The 18,889-nt window shown below is 37.1% G+C and overlaps 2 protein-coding genes across 3 annotated transcripts in view; one reads left to right on the forward strand and one right to left on the reverse strand.

Annotated features, from left to right (window-relative positions):
• The window catches only part of LOC145583147 (cleavage and polyadenylation specificity factor subunit 3-II-like), a 28,928-nt gene extending 16,029 nt beyond the window's left edge, over nucleotides 1-12,899 (forward strand). For both annotated transcript variants that reach the window (XM_081640313.1, XM_081640322.1), the window contains 5 exons: nucleotides 488-557; nucleotides 2,761-2,865; nucleotides 5,570-5,711; nucleotides 6,603-6,702; nucleotides 11,771-12,899. In XM_081640313.1, coding sequence (XP_081496439.1) covers nucleotides 488-557; nucleotides 2,761-2,865; nucleotides 5,570-5,711; nucleotides 6,603-6,702; nucleotides 11,771-12,202 — 849 coding nt within the window. In that variant the 3' untranslated portion in view covers nucleotides 12,203-12,899. The remainder of the gene's footprint in view (nucleotides 1-487; nucleotides 558-2,760; nucleotides 2,866-5,569; nucleotides 5,712-6,602; nucleotides 6,703-11,770) is intronic.
• Nucleotides 12,900-14,542: 1,643 nt separating this feature from the next.
• On the reverse strand, nucleotides 14,543-18,226 carry LOC145596162 (outer envelope pore protein 16, chloroplastic-like). The gene is made up of 6 exons (XM_081652587.1): nucleotides 17,998-18,226; nucleotides 17,831-17,882; nucleotides 16,697-16,728; nucleotides 16,303-16,336; nucleotides 16,134-16,201; nucleotides 14,543-14,838 (listed from the first exon to the last, which is right to left on the reverse strand). The coding sequence occupies exons 1-6, from the start codon at nucleotides 18,091-18,093 to the stop codon at nucleotides 14,698-14,700; spliced, it is 423 nt and encodes a 140-aa protein (XP_081508713.1). The 5' UTR covers nucleotides 18,094-18,226; the 3' UTR covers nucleotides 14,543-14,697.
• Nucleotides 18,227-18,889: the final 663 nt, after the last annotated feature.

Consider the following 18,889-nt stretch of genomic DNA (forward strand, 5'->3'; position numbering starts at 1 on the left):
ATAGGTGTCTATGGTTTCTGTTGCATTGCCTTAAATGCATCAAAATCACGGTAATTCTTTTTTATGATCACTCAAGGAAAATAGCAAGGGAATTTAAACTCTTAATATTTAGGCAAGATGGCAGTCAAACAAACCTTTTGTTCTGGAGTATAGGCAGTTCTATTTACTGTTAGGGGGAGCAGGAAACACTAATAACTGAGACAAATATGTACTGATCGCAGAGAGTTTTATCCTAATAGTCGCAATTGTGTCTGGTTTTGGGAAGCAGATCTGTAGCCTTGGCTTATGTTAAATAGATCAGGGGATATCTTAGTTGGTTAGTCCACTTGACTATGTGCTGATAACATTGCTCAGGCATCTGTCATGTATTTTCAGCCATTTATCAATGTCCAATAGATGACATACCTTTTTTTAATGGATTTGCATCTTTAGTGATAGTTATACTTGAGATGTTTATTATATCTGAGAATTGAAATTTTTAATTCAGGAACTCTGTATATTGTTGGAAGATTACTGGGAGCGGATGAATTTGAAGGTTCCTGTATACCTTTCTGGAGGTTTGTTTGTTACTCACATTTACGCTCAAATTTGTATTCAAGATGCCTAGAACTTTAGCTCACTAGACTACTCGATTTTGGGCGTTGTTGCAATATTATGTCAGTAAGGTTATCAATACCGGTAGGAACTTTTATCCTAAAGTAAAGAAAATGAAAGTTCCAGTATTATAGAGGACAAGGTGTCCATAACCCCTTATACAGTAAGCATGACTGAAGCAGGTTGGGTCAATGATCCATGCTCAGTAAAGGGGTAGGAGTGTAGCTAGGAAACATTGACAGCTTTGGTCAAATCGTCAATCCACCTATCTGATTCTAAAATCTCTTATTCTTCTTAAACACCATTATCACAAATTTTTCATTAGAAAAATTCCTTGCTTGAAATCTTTTACTCTTTGAGTTTCTTGAGGCACATATCCTATTTGAGGGTGAAGTTATACCATGTACCTACAATCAATGCTAAACAACCGTACAAGCTATTTCAATCCAATGGGTCTGTTGGGTCTAGGGTATAAAATGAGTCTTGAGCAATTATTAATTTTTAAGCTTTTCATCCCAGATTTTTTAGGCCACTAACTTGACCATCATTACTATCACATTTATTACAGAAAACATCATATCTTGATACTAGATAAATCTATTACAACATGACTAAAATCAAGTTTCAATTGATTTAACACATAAGAAAAGTCAACCCAACATATATGAACACAAATAATCATTTTGTTACATAAGCGGAAGCAATCAATCAATCAAAGCCTTAATCCCATAAGTGGGGTCGGTTACATGAACCAAAAGGGATTATTCCGTATAGTCATCGATTTCAATCTTCCTCCTCCATCCCTTACGACAAATGCCTCACTTTCATGCAAATCCATATACTTCATATCCTTTCTAACTCCTTCAAACCAAGTCATTTTTGGTCTCCCTCTCCCTCGTTTAACCCTTCCATGCTCCCACTCTTTGTACTGGTGCACCACAGGTCTCCGTCTCACATGCCCAAATCAACACAAATGATTCTCTCTTAATTTGTCTGCAATGCCCGCCACATCCACTTTCTTGCAAATAACTTTATTTCTTATTCTATCTCTTAGAGTGTTCCCGCACATCCTCCTTAACATGCGTATTTCCAGAACCTCCATCTTTTTAATGTGCTCCTTCTTAGAAGTCTAACATTCTGTACCATAGAGAAACACTTGCCTTATGGAAGCTATGTTACTAAGACTCGGGTACCCATGTCTGACACGGATACGTGTCTAAGACTCTAAGTGTCCGACCCGGCTATTTTTTGAAATTTTTTAATGATTTTGAACTAAAATGAAGTGTCCAAGTGTCTCATCCATGTTCGAGTTTCGAGGGTCCGACACGGGTACGTGAGGTGAAATGAAGAGTGACAGTCCTATAGAATTTCCCCTTCAACTGTAAGGGAATGCTTCGGTCACATAACACTCCCGTGGCTGCTCTCCATTTAAGCCACCCAAACTTATCCTGACGGCCACGTCTTGATCAATGTCACCATTTTTGTGGATGATTGACCCAAGATATTTAAATGGTCAAGTTTTTTCTATCCAAACTCACCACATCATCGCTTGTCCCCCTCTGAGTCGGAAGCCTAGGAAATCAATATATTATTATATTTTATTATTGTCTAAAATTATTGATAGGGTCCATGGCTCGGATCTGGACTGGGTTTAGGTATTAGAATATCCTACCCAAACCTTAACCTATTTTTAACATTTGGATGTAAATTCGACCCGAGTCCGACAGATCATAGATATTCCCCCCTAAAAAATGCGGCGGGGCTGACTAGGTCTGGGGTTCCTAGACTCTTCCATCCATATGTATGATTGCCTATTAGGGAAACCATTAGTTGATCGAAATAAACTCTTGGTATTTATATAGGGTGCATTTGTGCTTTGAAATGTTATCTTGCTTAATTAAGGGAAGAGAGAGAATGTAGTGCATTGATTTCATTTATTTTAATGCTCGTTAGCTATTTCAGTCAGAAATTTAGAGGTTTCCGTAGAGGTTTCCATCCAAAATGAGGCACCCGAGGCATTCCAAAGTTTGGAAAGTTATCTCAATTATTGACCAAAATGTGAGGACCTGCAATATGCTTATCTCGTTTAAGTTATAAGTCTGTTCTTTACTCCTCTTAATCTCTTAATGATATCAGCAGGACCTTGATTTGGCTTTATTTTTTCAGGTTTGACAATCCAAGCCAACACATATTCCAAGATGCTTACTAGCTGGACTAGTCAAAAGATGAAAGAGGCATGCACTGCACGCAATGTATTTGATTTCAAACATGGTATGGTCATTGAAATGTTTAAAATCAAAGTAAAATATCTGCAGAAATTTGAAATAATTAATAAACTTAATAACTTTTTGTGCTTTTTTGGTTTGCTAACTGTCAATGCAGTTCTACTCTTTTACATGCATATGATTTTAATATTTAATCTTGATGCTATTTGCTTTCCTAACATTAACACATGCTGTTTGTCTGAATTAATTGTCATTTGTTTTTTTTCTTCTTATTCCCTACTTAGTAGGAAGTGAGAGACTCTATTTAGTAAAGAGCCTTGTGTAAAGAGACTTTCACAGGATGTATGCAGACTGCGTAGATTTTAGGTCGTACAAGTTTTTCAGTGTAATTATTTCATCATTTATGAAATTCCCCAAAATTTGTAAAGGAGAATTTGCTCTGACAATAAGCAGACTACATTCTTATTCCATTGCTTATTGATGTTGGTACATCTATGGTTGATTTATCTACCAAGGCTCCATAGAAGCGAGCGTAAATCTGGAGACTAACTTTAACATAACAAATTTAAACCTTAGGTCAATATGCTTTCTGTAGTTGCATCTGTTTCTGTCTTTTCTTCGACGATCTCAAACTAGTGATGCATCCAGTGTGTATAATTTTCAATTATTGATGCAGATTCTACTGGACAAGTTTTCATGTGTAGCTGCTTGATGGTCTATATATCTTCTTCAACATTCAAAATAATCTCTTAATATATGGTCTTCTCATTTTTCCTGTCAATCTGTCAAGTAGTTTGGTTCTAGTGATTGTGCTGAATTTTTAATTTAATGCCAAAAACAGACCAATGCATCTTTGTTCTTTGGAGACAATCATGCCCACTTTCTTTGTTGCTTAAGCATTGTTACTTGCAACCAGGTAAAGTGTTTGTGCTATTTTATATGTTACCTAGACATGGGCTGGATGTAAGGAAACTTATCTTTGTTTCCAAATGGTCATAAGCATGGGCGGACCCATGAAGGAACAAGGGGGGACCATTGTCCCCCCACTTTCGGAAAAAAAAAAACGGAGGAAAAAAAAATTTAGGAAAAAAAAAAAAAAAAACTGGGAAAATAGTTATATATAATTGAGTGTAAAAATAAACAAGAAGTTTGCCTTAGCTAAGTTGGTAGTGGGCTAGAAACAATATGTCAAGGGGCCCAATTTTAGGTTTACCTAGATTAGGGTTCGAATCCCCCTTGGCCTTGTAACATCATTTTTTTTAATTTTTTTTTTTTTTTTTTTTGTGGGAGTTTTATTTTACGTTATTCTGACTTTTACCACCTGAAAAAAAACGAAAAATTTGGTATTACCACCTCCATAAAAAAAAGTTTTATTTTACGACCGTATAAAAAAAAAAATTTTGGCTTTTACCACCAATCATCTCCAAAACGGATTCCGTCCATAAATCCGTTTGGGGCGTATCATGTCCACGTGTCACTATATTATTGGGTTTTGTTTTTTTTATTTGTTAATTTATTTATTTTTTTTACCCAATAATATGATGACACGTGGACATGATAGGCCCCACTAACGAATTTATGGACAGAATCCGTTAGTTGGCGGTGATTGGTGGTAAAAGTCAATTTTCATTTTTTTATGTGGTGATAAAATAAAACTTTTTTTTATGTGGAGGTGGTAACAACAATTAAGTTGTTTTTTGGAGGTGGTAAAAATAAAAAATTCCTTTATTTTAACCAAACCACTCGACTACTCCTTATTCCTATTTCCCAACCACGAGGCACGAACCACCACCCACGCGGCCACGAGTCACGGACTACAGCGAGCATTTTCGGCAAATGTTTGCTAAGAAATTAACATCACAAGATAATATGGCATTCGAATCCCCCTTGTAACATAATTCCTTTTTTTTTTGGGTGTTTTATTTCAACCATACCACTCGACTACTCCCTTATTCCTATTTCCCAACCAAACCCAAATTACTTGTATTGTGTACCCATTTTTTTTTTTTTTTTTTTTAAATAGGTTGATGTTAGTTGAATTATTGAAATTGTCCCCCCATTGTCAAATTTCTAGGTCCGCCACTGGTCATAAGTGTAACTCAAATTTGGAAAATTGGGACACTGCCATAAAATTTGAAAACAAATGCTTGGATACAACGTTAAATTCTGTGAAATGAGCTTCTTTCAAGATTATATTAAACTGCCAACGTAATATGAATTGATAGGGGCCCAAAACCCAAAATTTGGTCTGACCTCCACTAATTTTTATTACTCCTTTTAAGTCCATTCATATGAATGTTACTTCAAGAATTGCGTCCCTATGACAGTCTGTGAAGAGAAAGTTAGGAGGGATTATCTTTAATTCTATCCATTGCCACAATCCGATGTATACCATTCGAATAATTTCACTTGATTAAGCATCTTCGTTCTGTGCACTCACTCTCGGCCTCACCTTTACTTTTTGCGCATAGCAGCATGAAGTATTCTACTGTAAGGCTATGTATCAGGTTCCTTATCTTTGTTGTTTTTCCTTGGCACAGGTATGGCATTAAATATGCCGATCAAAGATTCAAATTAACATGACGTAGTGTTTGCTTGCAATTTTTAAGTTAAATTAGTCGTGAACTTTAGTTTAACGAAATCGATAATCAATAGTAAAATTGGTCACTGTCAAACAAACTCTCTTTCATGTTATTACTGAGGAAATAATTTTATTTTATTATTATTATTATTTTTTTTTTTTGTTGCAGTATCCAGTTTTAATCGTTCTCTGATACATGCTCCTGGTCCTTGTGTTCTCTTTGCAACGCCCGGGATGTTAAATAGTGGATTTTCACTTGATGTTTTCAAGGAGTGGGCAACTTCAGAAAATAACCTTGTTACTTTGCCCGGGTACTATCTCTCTTCATTTCTATATTTGAAGGTATAATGTGTTACAGTATTACGTATGAGATACTTCATGTGAAACTATGCCATGCTTGTGTGGTTATCTCTATGCTGTGCTAATCTATGTATATAATCGTTTTTACCATGTCTGAGCTACCTTAATCTGATTCCTGGTAATTGAAGGACTTTATTTTTGCTTGCATTTTCCATATTTTGCTCCTCTGCTTCTACTTTCCCTTATATTGTCTCTTCCGTGATTCCATTAGTCTAGGAGCCCTCTACCTCTACTAATAAATAAATATAAAATTTCCTAGGCTAAGTCAGAAATCGAGATGTGCTCATCACAAATTGTCCATCTAAGACCAGGAACATTCTGTCTCACTCTGCTTTGTCCTACTTCTAGGATGATTAGTAGAACCACCCACAAGCAATTGAGTTGTGGCAAATATCATCTTAAAAGTTAATATCCCTCTTAAGATTAAACATTAGCATTGGGAGGATCAACGTGGATACTATAATTATAAAGCACAGACGAAAGTTAGGTTTCTTATAGTTAATTGGTAAGCAAGTTAGCTGTTTTTCTTTTTTAATTGGTGTCAGGGATTTTTAAGTTGTTTTTTCCTATCTACTTTCTTAGTTTTCTAGGTATGTAGGTTTATATTTCTACTCTTTCTAGAACTAGCATAGATGTTGCACTTTCTGCTTAAAATAATAGGTTAGTCAGTTGATTCCCTCAAGTTTTGTCAATATGGAAGAGGGAATTTGCATGAAGTGACTTTAAATAGACAAGATGGCTTAAAAACTACGTTGGATATTTTTTTGGAGCCTTGGCATTTTTATTAATATGCTATACACTTTTGTTGAACTTTAATGACGTTTTTGCTGTATTTGATTCAGGAAGTGTGTATCAGGAACTATAGGGCATAAAGTCTTGATGTCTAAAATACCTACAAAAATTTATTTGGACTCCAATACTCAGATTGACGTGCGGTGTGAGGTTATCGCGCAACTTTTTCTTACAGTTTCAAGTCTACCTTTTGTTTGTTCTCATTCAAATTTGGTGATTGTGGAGTAACTTGGGTCTTTTTTTTTTTTCAGCTGCATCGATTATTGTCTTTATGACTTTAACACCATTTAAATTACAATGATTTAAGAAAAATACCTATATATTCATAATTGCTCTTTTATTGTTCAAATGATTCCATATTACAGCTTTAGATCAATCAATCAATCAATCAATCAATCAAAGCCTTAATCCCAAAAGTGGGGTCGGCTAACATGAACCAAATATGATTATTCCGTGTAGTCATCAACATAAATCTTTCTCCTCCATCCCTTACGATCCAAAACTTCATCCTCACGTAAATCCATGCACTTCATATCCTTCCTCACTCCTTCCAACCAAGTCATTTTTGGTCTCCCTCTTCCTCGTTTAATCCCTCCATGATCCCACTCTTCCACTCTTCGCACCGGTGCACCCACGGGTCTCCGTCTTACATGTCCAAACCAACGCAGACGATTTTCCCTTAATTTATCTGCAATGTCTGCCACACCTACTTTCTTGCGAATAACCTCATTTCTGATTCTATCTCTTAAAGTGTTTCCACACATCCACCTTAACATGCGCATTTCCGTAACCTCCATCTTTTTAATATGCTCTTTCTTAGAAGCCCAACATTCTGTACCATAGAGCAACACTGGTCTTATGGCAGTCCTGTAGAATTTTCCCTTCAACTGTAGGGGAATGCTGCGGTCGCATAACACTCCCGTGGCCGCTCTCCATTTAAGCCACCCTGACTTAATTCTGTGGGTTACGTCTTGATCAATGTCACCATTCTTCTGGATGATCGACCCAAGATACTTAAAACATTCACTCATGGTCAAATCCTTTCCATCCAAACTCACCACTTCATTGCTTGTCCCCCTCTGAGTGCCAAAACGACATACCAAATATTCAGTCTTACTCCGACTTAGCTTAAACCCTCTAGATTCCAACCTTTGCCTCCATTGCTCCAACTTAACATTAACCCCGTCCTTAGTCTCATCCACCAAAACGATATCATCCGCGAACAACATACACCATGGAACCTCATCTTGAAATGGTCTAGTTAATTCATCTAGAACCGTTGCAAAAAGAAAAGGGCTTAATGCAGACCCTTGATGCAATCCGATTGTAATAGGGAAATCTTTTGTCAACCCTCCGCATGTTCTCACATTTGTTGACACATCCCGATACATATCCGTAACTAGGTCTACATACCTTCGTGGGATACCTTTCTTCAACATTGCCCACCAAAGTATCTCTCTTGGCACCTTGTCATATGCCTTCTCTAAATCAATAAAGACCATATGAAGATCTTTCTTCTTTACCCTATAAAACTCCATCATTTGTCTTATCAAATGGATTGCCTCCATAGTAGATCTCCCAGACATAAAACCAAATTGGTTATCTGAAATGCTTGTGTATGCCCTCAACCTTTGTTCAATCACCCTTTCCCACAGCTTCATAGTGTGGCTCATAAGCTTAATTCCTCGGTAGTTAGAACAATCTTGAGCGTCTCCTTTGTTTTTATAAACCGGGACCAAGGTGCTCTTCCTCCAATCTTGTGGGATCCTTGTAGCCGTCCATATCTTGTTGAAAAGGTTTGTTAACCAATCAATACCAATCTTACCCAAACACCTCCACACCTCTATCGGTACCCCATCAGGGCCAACCGCCTTCTTAGGTTTCAACTTCCTCAGTGCAATCTCCACCTCTACTCTCCTAATCCTTCGCACATACTCCATGTTGATTTCTTCATCACTCACAGAGGTATCTCCTATCACAACTCCATTACTTCCATTAAATAATTCATCGAAGTACCCCTTCCACCTGTCCTTGATGTCCTCCTCTTGCACTAGGACCATTTGGTTCTTATCTTTGACACACTTCACCATGCCAATATCCTTCCTTGCCTCTTGTCTTCTCTTTGCCATCTTATAAATGATCCTTTCTCCCTCCTTGGAATCAAGTTTTTCATAAACCTCCTGATATGCCTTTTCTTTCGCTTGACGAACAGCTGCCTTTGCCTTACTCTTAGCCTCCTTATACGCTGCAAAGGTTTCATCACTCCTACATTTTCCTAAGGCTTGATAGCATTCCCTTTTTTGCTTAATTACTGCTTTCACCTCTTCATTCCACCACGAAGTATCTCTCTGTATCGAAGTTCTTCCCCTTACTTCCCCTAAGACCTCTTTGGCCACTCTTAGGAAACAGTTCTTCATTCGTAACCAAGTCATGTCCGGATCCACCTCTCCATCCCAATCCGCTTCTTCAATTACCTTTTCTGTAAAAACCTTAGCCTTTGCATCCCTTAGGGTCCACCATCTTATCCTCGGTTCTTCTTGTCTAACTTTTTTCTTCGCCTTCTCTTTCAGACGAATAGTCATTACCAATAGCCGGTGTTGGGTGACCACACTTTCCCCTGGGATAACCTTACAGTTTAGGCAACTTTGTCTATCTATGCTTCTTGTGAGCAGGAAGTCTATTTGAGTTGCATTTGCTCCACTCCGAAAAGTTATCAAGTGTGAATCCCTCTTCTTAAACCAAGTATTAGCCAAAATTAAATCATATGATTGGGCAAAATCCATAATAGCTTCACCACCGGCGTCCCTCTGCCCATACCCAAAGCCTCCATGGACACTCCCATAGCCCTCTCGGCTCGCCCCAACGTGCCCATTTAGATCCCCTCCAATATATAACTTCTCTGAGTGGTGGACACCCTGTACCACCTCGTCTAGATCCTCCCAAAATTGTCGTTTCTCTTCCGCATCTAAACCCACTTGGGGAGCATAAGCACTGATAACATTCACAATCTCCTTGCCACATAGCAACTTCAGCCTTATCAACCTATCGTTCTTCCGATAGACCTCGATCACCTCTTTTGCCAACCTCTCATCGAGAACCACACCAACTCCGTTCCTAGCTCCACCATTCCTTGTCCTGTGGCTCGTTTCTTGCCCAACATACCATACCTTATACCCCAAAACCAAGCCTCGAACTCCTTCTCCTGTCCATCTTGTCTCTTGGAGGCACATGATGTTCACGCGTCGTCTCTTCATTACTTCTACCACTTCTGCTGATTTTCCCGTAAGAGACCCCACATTCCAAGAACCAATCCGCAAACTAAATTCCTTTCTCCCACGCTCCCTCCTGGTCCCAACTCCAGGCCCTTGCTCATTTGACACCACACTCGGGCAATGTGGCGCGTCGCTTCTGGGCGACGACCTAGCAACCCTTGCATACTTATCACTGCACCCGGGTCTGGGAAGTGCAGCGCGTCGCTCAGTAGGGAACGCCCCAATGGCACGCCCTTGCTCATTTGACACCACACTCGGGCAATGTGGCGCGTCGCTTCTGGGCGACGACCTAGCAACCCTTGCATACTTATCACTACACCCGGGTCTAGGAAGTGCAGCGCGTCGCTGAGTAGGGAACGCCCCCACGAAAATATCTGTTTGGCTCATGTCATTGGATGTGACGAAGTTTTATACTGGCTGTCACTGGCCTACCGTAACCCTCCTCCTTTATGCTTTAGATGCATCATTTAATTGATGCACATTGAGAAAATAGCACTTCTAAAGTCAAGGTTTGCAAAAGACTGGGCATGTCTAGGCATAGTGAGTTGTATACTTGCATTAGTTAAAGCTACAATCAGTCACTGGCATGGTTCAAAAATGCGGTTTCGGTTACGATCACAGGAACGGTTGCGGTGTCGCGGGAACGCTTATGATGCGTTGATCGCGGACCATGTCACGGTTGTCTCGGTGCAAATTTGATTTCAAGATAGTAGAGGATTAGAGCCATTATGGAGGTGATATGGGGGCATAATAAAAGATTTGAGCCATTAGTGGGGAGATATGGGGGAATCTTTCACTATATCTTTGAATAGAAAGTAACTTTTGTGTGAAATAATAGATGTAGCTTTCAACGTGGGGTGATTTAGGGTTGAAATGTTTGATTCGGACAAAATCGCGGGGTTTTTTTAATACCCCTTGTTGATGCGGACAATCTCGGTTCGGTCAATTGAATTTCCTTTACAAAACGGCCCAACCAAGACGTCGCGGCCTTGTTTTTATACCATGGTCACTGGTATGAATTACAAAGAATTTCTTGTAATTTATAACTCAGGGAAAAAAATATCGTATGAAGTTTGTTGAATAATTTTCACTCTAATGCCTCATAACCCCATATCATTTTTATTTAAATATAGAATAAAGATAGTGAGATACCTCTGTGATTCAAGCAGCTTAAATTCCTTGAGGCCTTGATCCTTCAAGCTTGCACCTTATAACCCCTCAGGCGTGCTTTAAGTACTTTGCTCAGGAGTAAATGGAGATTGAATTTTGCTGTGACCCCTAAATGCTACAGTATACAGAGTATTTCTTGATAGCAAAAAGGCTAAATGCTTTCTAGGAGATAACTCAATATATGTGGTTGATTAATACTTCTTCCGTTCTTTTTTAACGCAATGTGCAGTGGCTTGGGGGGGGGGGGGGGGGGTGTTGGAGAAATCAAGGAATGCACAATTTTGAGGAGAGGAGGGATACAATGGACCCATGTAATAATACCATACTATCTACTTTTCCAATAAATTACAAGTCACTTGTATCATCTAAAACTGTGTACCATGATAACTGTTAAAACTTATGTGGAATGAAGTATATGAGGCATAAATCAATGCTCTAGTCCTCAGTGGTCGCTTTCATTGTTGATATGTGAAGCTACTTGGCTTGGATATTGTACTATCTTGAACTTGTTTACTATGAACGGTCAATTTACTTCCTTGAACTTCTTGCAAATTGCAATGTTGTTTCTGCAAAGCAATTACATTTCTTGAGCTTATCAACCTTGCAATGCCCCTGTCTAACAATAACTGTCTTTGTTTGGAACTTATTATGCCTTCCTCTTCTGTATTGCATTCTCTTGTTTAACTGTTACTTAGCTGTTAGTCTGTTACTTTCTTACTTACCTTTCTCATTAGAAAGAAGAATTCTTCTCTGATCAAATTTTTATGCAATTATAGATTCATCAATTGGCAAATAGTGCTCACACGGACAGTAAAGGAATAATGGATCTTATGAAGTTTCTGTCACCAAAGCATGTGATCCTTGTTCATGGTGAAAAGCCTAAAATGGCAAAGCTAAGTGAAAGAATACAAGCTGAACTCGGAATTCCTTGTTATTATCCCGCAAATAATGATACAGTGAGCATTCCATCAACTCACTATGTCAAAGCTGATGCCTCTGCTTCATTTATCAACAGTACTTTATGTCCAAACTTCAGTTTCAAAAACAGTGCTTTGGAAGGTGAATCTGAGTTAGGTGGTGAAGATAAAACTACATCAAAGCTGGAGATATGTGATGCAAGAGTTTCTGAAGGACTTCTAATTATCGAAAATAATCAGAAAGCAAATGTTGTTCACCAAGATGATTGGTCTGGGAGCGCAGAAACATGATCTACTGTTGATTTGCAGATTTGGGACTGAATTTACATTCAGAATATCTGTCTAGATTCTTTGAACAAACTCTGCTTGCTTGTTCTGTCCTTTCCTCCCTTGTGTTTTTGGGGCCATGATTTGCAAGTTAAATGTGGAGCATCTTATCTGTAGTATTCACATTAAAACCAGAGTTCCAAAGAGAAATGCCTCCATGTCTTTGTTCCAGAAGTCGAATCATTATTGTTTTTCTTGCCCCGACCTATCTGTCTACTGAGTTTGAGTTTGAAAGATCACCTAAAGATTGGAAGAAGCTTTGGCCATGGTTCTTAATTTAACTCTCAAATCATAACTTGCAGCGGGTTAAAGAAGCTGGGGTGGGTGAGCAGCCTGAGCATTTTACAAACAGTGAGGATAAGAACTCCCTGCATCAGGTGATGCATACTTTCCAAAGTGTAATTCGATTCTACTATGAGAATATCTGTTCCTATAATATTAGTAACTTTTATCAGCAGAGGGCTGATGTGTTGCTGTTTTATAAACATGTTTTTACAGCAAGACAGCGGCACTCTTGCTGTCTTGCAGGATATCATGCTCAACTTGTAGTCCAATTGTTTTAGTTAGAGGCTTAGAGCTAGTAGCTGAGTTAACATGACTTGACTTGACAGTGTGTATTGATTTAGTCATACAGAATGTAATAAATCAGAGTTGAGAATTTGAGATTAAAAAAAAAAAGGGTTCAAATTTAGCAACATTGAGGATATAGCCGTTGGTGGAGTTTGATTTTGAGTTTTACTTAGGCATGCTGCATGAATTTGGCGGACAATTGTAGTGAAGGGGCCTCACATGAATTTGGCGGACAATTGTAGTCAAATGAGGAGCTTTTCATCCAATCAATGACGCTTTAAACTGCCTAAGAATTAGCAAAACTTCAATACACGCATTGGCATAACTACCAAGTTTAATCTAGTTTAGGGGTGTCTTTAGCCCTATAGGTATATAATCTTATGGAAAAAACATGATCATAACTTTTATGAGGGTTGCCAACAAGAGAGTACTTATTCTCTTCTTTCTTTCCTAAAAAACTAAAAACACTTTTAACATTTTAACTAATTTTGCATTTAATTTGGCTGGAAAGTAGATGTGAAGGGATTTTCAATGAAAAGTTGCAAGTCAATCTTCAACTAAACATGAGAAGGTTATGATGGGGGTTGTTAAATATCGCCCTCAAATATCTAACTAACGCCCGCAAAATAAAATAAAATTACGTATTTATCCTTATAATAATGATTATAAAAAATAATTAATTTTACCTCAATTTCACACTTTTACTATACACAAATTTTTTTACCATTCTCTCTAGTCGTCAACAGCCACCAACGCTCATCGAACAACCACCCAAACCACCGTGAGTTTCAAAATCAAACAAATTTTTAAAATTTTGCAAAATCAATTTCGTTAGATCTTATGGACAACGACGAAATACAAGAAACACAACCTTAGACGCTTGTAGAAGGCTCGTCAAACCGTATGAAATCGGTACGTTGCGATAAATTTTTTAAAAAGATTCAAAACCCAGGAAACGCCTAGTTTTTTAGAATACCCTAGGTTGAAACGCCTAGTTTTTTAGAATACCCTAGGCTGAAACGCCTAGTTTTTTCGAATAGCCTAGGATGTTTCGAAAAGCTAGGCGTTTCAGCCTAGGGTATTCTAAAAAACTAGGCGTTTCACCTCAAACGCCCAGATTTTTCATACAACCACACGGTTGTTCACAAAAACTAGGCGTTTGAGCCTAGGACGTACGAAAAATCTAGGTGTTTGCCGCAAATTCAAAAAAAAAATAAAAAAAAAAACATTTTCTCCGTCGGCGACCGACTTTCCTTTGTCCTTACTTGTCATTACGGCGGCTGTGTAGATCATAAAACCGGAGGTAAGGAGTTGGTGGTTAAAAGAGGAGGAGGTGGTGGTGGTGGTGGTGGGTATAGTAGTATGAAGAGGGGGTAAATTGAGGGGGTAATTTTTTTGATAAAAAAAGGGTAAATTTGTAATTTTAGTTTATTTTGCGGGCGTTAGTTAGAGATTCGAGGGCGACATTTAGCTTTCCACGTTATGATTTATTGAAAATGTGTTGTATTTGTTATCGCTAGTTTGTTACGCATCTGATCGGGGAAGGTTGACTGAGACTGGGCAAACAATTGATTATCACACCCGATTGGGCAAACTCAATCTCCCGATGCTTCAGAGGAGGTGGTTTCATGCAGTTTCCGCTACTTTAGGATTAAGCTTTCATGTCTCATACTCCGTAAATATATATTGTTATAGCCTATAAGGTCATTAGAAGAGAGAATTGCCCCATGATCATTGAATATGGAAAATAAAAGGTAATTTTATTGACAAACTCCGTTCGTGCTAGTTCTAATGTTCAATTATTCAAAAAAAAACCTCAAAACTAAGGAAGAATAGAAGCACGATGTTTTCTTCCCTCTATACACAACAAATATGGGTAGCTTGATTCATCAAGTGAGATAGTTGATAAACTCTGCAGCAGTGGCGACTGCACCTCCTGTAAGAGCATCTGTCACGATTTTGTCTTTGTTACCGTTGGTCACAGCAGATGCCAAAGCTCCAGTCAAAGCACCAGCAAGCATTGCGTTTTTCTGAGTATGTTTACAACAACAAAAACAAGAATACACTCATTAGAAATCAAAAAGTAACATACTACGTAGTACGTACTTCAATCCAAAGAGAAGAGTAATGCAGTTATCAAAATGAAAGATATTTGATCATAGCAAGAAGTAGTCTTAATCCGTGTCAAAGCATTTAGCACAAACACAAAAAAGAATGATGACAACCCTACCTTCCAAATTTAACAAAATACATGCCCAACAAACTAGTATACAATTGAATTCACTAATGAGAAGTTGGGGGGACAACTACTAATTATGGTTTGTAACCTTTTCGTCCGAGAGAGGATGTACACCTGTTGAAATTTAGAAGTATCACACTCTGTCTAGGATGCTAATATTGTAGTTTTCAGGAAGTATGGTACTCTCCCTCTCCTTTAAACTCCCCAAAAGAAGAAAAAGTTAATATTGTATCCATATTGGCAATTCTTTGACAAACATATGTAACCACAAACAAATAAAGAGAAGGATGGTGAAGTGTATCAATTAATACAGATAAGCGTTTGACAAACATACATAGCCACGAACAAATAAAGAGAAGGTTGGCAAAGAGTATCAATTACTACTGATAAGTGATAACCACGTGAGGTGACATGGTGAGTCGAGAAAACAAGACAATGTACAAACCTCACGTTAATGAAGCCAATAAAGAGAGAAATATTCCATAACTTCAAACTCAGAACAAGAGAACACAAAAGAGGAGCTGGGAATCTCTCCAAAACTGTCATCCTCTGGTGCAATACATAAATTACATAACAGCAACCTAGCTCCTCAACTTACAAGCCCAAAGCCCAATGCGCAATGTTGATACAAGTATTACTTAAAATTTACAAACCCCGACCAGAGGTTTTAACAACCCAATCTACAATTAAAGTTGAATGCCATGATACCCAATAAACCTTTTTAGATTAGGACACATGATTTTTATAGTGAGAAATGTTCTAGAAGGTACAAAAAGCTACCTTACCAGTACGCAGGGATAGATTAACAAGAAGTTTCATGTTTCAGCTATCCTTGATACATGCACTATCAGGGTCTCTTAGGTCTATGTTGTGCCTAATATGTATTATGTCAGATCAATAGAAAAATCCCAAGTCTGTATGCTATGACACAATGTAAAACAATACCCCTATATTGCAACTTATTTTGAAAAGACAGATTGATATGTGATATCCATGTCCTGCATTATATTACACACTGTTCTCCATCAAATCAGTAAATTGCACTTATAATAATTAACTTATTAGTTGGTTGGAGGACGAAATTACCCAATCATTTGTTCCACGAGCCCTTCTTAGTCCATATTCCACCCCAGTATAAACACCAGCTACGGTTCCTGCAGAGTATAACAATAACGGTCAAGTTTGCAAAAAAACCAACACTTTATTATTATCATGACTGCAATATTTGTACTAAAGAACTAAAGATAGCACTTACCCCAGTATGCTCCTTCTTTGCACATCTTTTTCAGCTGCAAATATACAAGTTGGTTGAATTTTAGTTTGAATTTTAAGGATATTACAAGTGGATAATTAACTTTGATTCTCACAACATTCAAAATAACAATGGTGTTACACTGCCAAATTATTAGATCTTTTGGCATGCATTATCCAAGAACAGCTATAACAATATGCACTTTGTGAATTACAAGGATTCCAACTTTCCAAAATTGTCAAATCATCCATATTTAAAATTGTTGCTACCCATATTTTTCAGCTATACTTTCCTTTTTAGTTTAATATTTTTGGAAATCTTGCTCAAAATATGTCAATAGAGACGCAAAATCAAGGGCTCTAGTATTCAAGCAACTAAAAAAGAGCACTGAGCTTACCGAATGTTCAAGATCCTTGCTTGAAAGACTTCCTGCCAAAAAAAAAAAAAAAAAAAAAAAAAAAAAAAAAAAAAAAAAAAAAACACGAAAAGGTGTTTTTAGCACATCACCCAGTGTGATTCAAATCTTTGCATAACCATCAAAAAATTGCAGATCATTACTGCAGAGGGAGGTGACTTTAAAACAAATAACATCCCTGGTCCTAAATTAATAGTAATATATCAATGCATGATGAATGACATGCAATTAAATCAACCCAAAATACAGAGTAGTACATATTTCTCAAAACCCATAAACACTCAAACTGTCATGATTACAATAATCACCAAAGTAAAAAACTAAGCTAAACTCAAATTTCATTGCAGCAAAAGTGAGAATCAATCATAAATGAAACACAAACTTTCGAATCATCATCACCACCAAAAAAAACAAATCAAAAAACAGTTCAAAGCAGCAAAAGTGAGAAATTCCGAATAACAGAACACAATAGAAGAAAGAACCACTCTTAGTAGAGCGGTTATAGAACACATTTTAATTTAACATTACCAAGCATGTTACAATATTGGGAATAGCACAATCTTCACATAATTGCATATTATTAGAACAGATGGATGCAGGTATAAAATACATTACACCCTTAATTCTGAATTTATAGTTGTTGATACTTGAAGGTATAATTTGAACAAGCAATGTGATAACTATTTCTCACAACCCCATTAATACACTAAACACAAACTGTCATTATTACCACAACCACCCAAAAATAAATAAAATCAGCAAACGCTAGAAATCCATACAACAAAATAGTACGAACCAATCTTAGCAATATGGTTAATTAGCAAATTCATTAACTAATGTTACCATGATATTACAAATAAAGGTTATATCTAAAAGAATTGTACATAAATCATTTAATCATACGATTGCAGACTAAAAGTACAAAAGGAGGAGGATCATTCCGGAATTGATGTCACATTGACAATGTAATTTGAAGTAGTAATGCGACAACTAAACCCGAACTGAGGTGCTACAAAATTGCATATGACTCAATACCCACTAATACACAAACTGTCAAAAATCAAAATTCACCACAATCACTAAAAACACTTAAAAAATTACAAAAAGAATGACAACCTTTCTTAGCAATGTGATAAGCATCTTCAGCAACAGCTCTAGTAGCAGCAACCTGAAAAATCAAAAACCCAGAAAAATAAATCAAAACATAGGAAATCCAACAAAAGGGTAAACAAAATGTAATCAATTAAAAATGAAATCAACCCAAAAAACAATAAAAAAATTACAGTGCCAATCTTCAAGAAGCCATCAACAGTGCGGTCCAACAAAGGGTTACCAGTGTCGATAACAACGTCAACCTTGGCAAAGCTGCTTCTCGGCATAGCTATGGTTTGAAGGTTTCTCTCTCTAAGTGAGAATTTCTCTCTCTAGAATGTGTGTGGGAGTGAGAGAATTGCGGGAAATGGGAAGGTTGGGAAGTGGGGTGAGTGAAGAATGTGAGTGTTAAAAAAGGGTTGGAAAGATTGAAATGTGTGATGGAAATTTGGATGGTTTCTTCTAAAGAAAAGGTCAAATTACCCCTATCTTTGTCAGTAGGGTACCCTGTTTTTTTGGATTACAATTTCTTATCATTTAAATTAGATATTTTATTTTGATTTGATTTTAACAAATTATGATTTAGTTTGGTTTGCTTTTATTTGAATCACAAGGGTGGGTTTTAGAGTTAGCAAAATGCCAAAAGTTGACACGATATGATTATATGATACCTTCTTATGTTCTTTTTTACTTGATCTGTTTCTTTTATCACGCTTGTCAATGCAAAACTTTAATAATCGATAATTTAAATTCTTCATAAGTAAAAATTATAAAAGTTATAAATTATGATAATACTTATTGAGACGAATCCAAAAAGATCATACATGAATATATTTTCTTTACATATTATTCACCAAAGACGGTCAAAGGAGGGGTGGTGAATAGTGTAAAAGTCAAAGCGGATCAAGTAATAAAGAACGGAGGATTGACACTAGGTGTATATAAAAAAAAAAAAAAATAATAAAATAAAATAAAAAAAAAAAGAAAATTAGTATTCAGAATTATTGTTAAGGATTACTAAACCTAAATATATTTGAGTACAAATATGAGCACGGCATGACACATTTGCCAAGTCTAGTCATT

Source organism: Chenopodium album, chromosome 2 (assembly GCF_948465745.1).
Source record: "Chenopodium album chromosome 2, dcCheAlbu1.1, whole genome shotgun sequence".
Lineage (NCBI taxonomy): Eukaryota > Viridiplantae > Streptophyta > Magnoliopsida > Caryophyllales > Amaranthaceae > Chenopodium > Chenopodium album.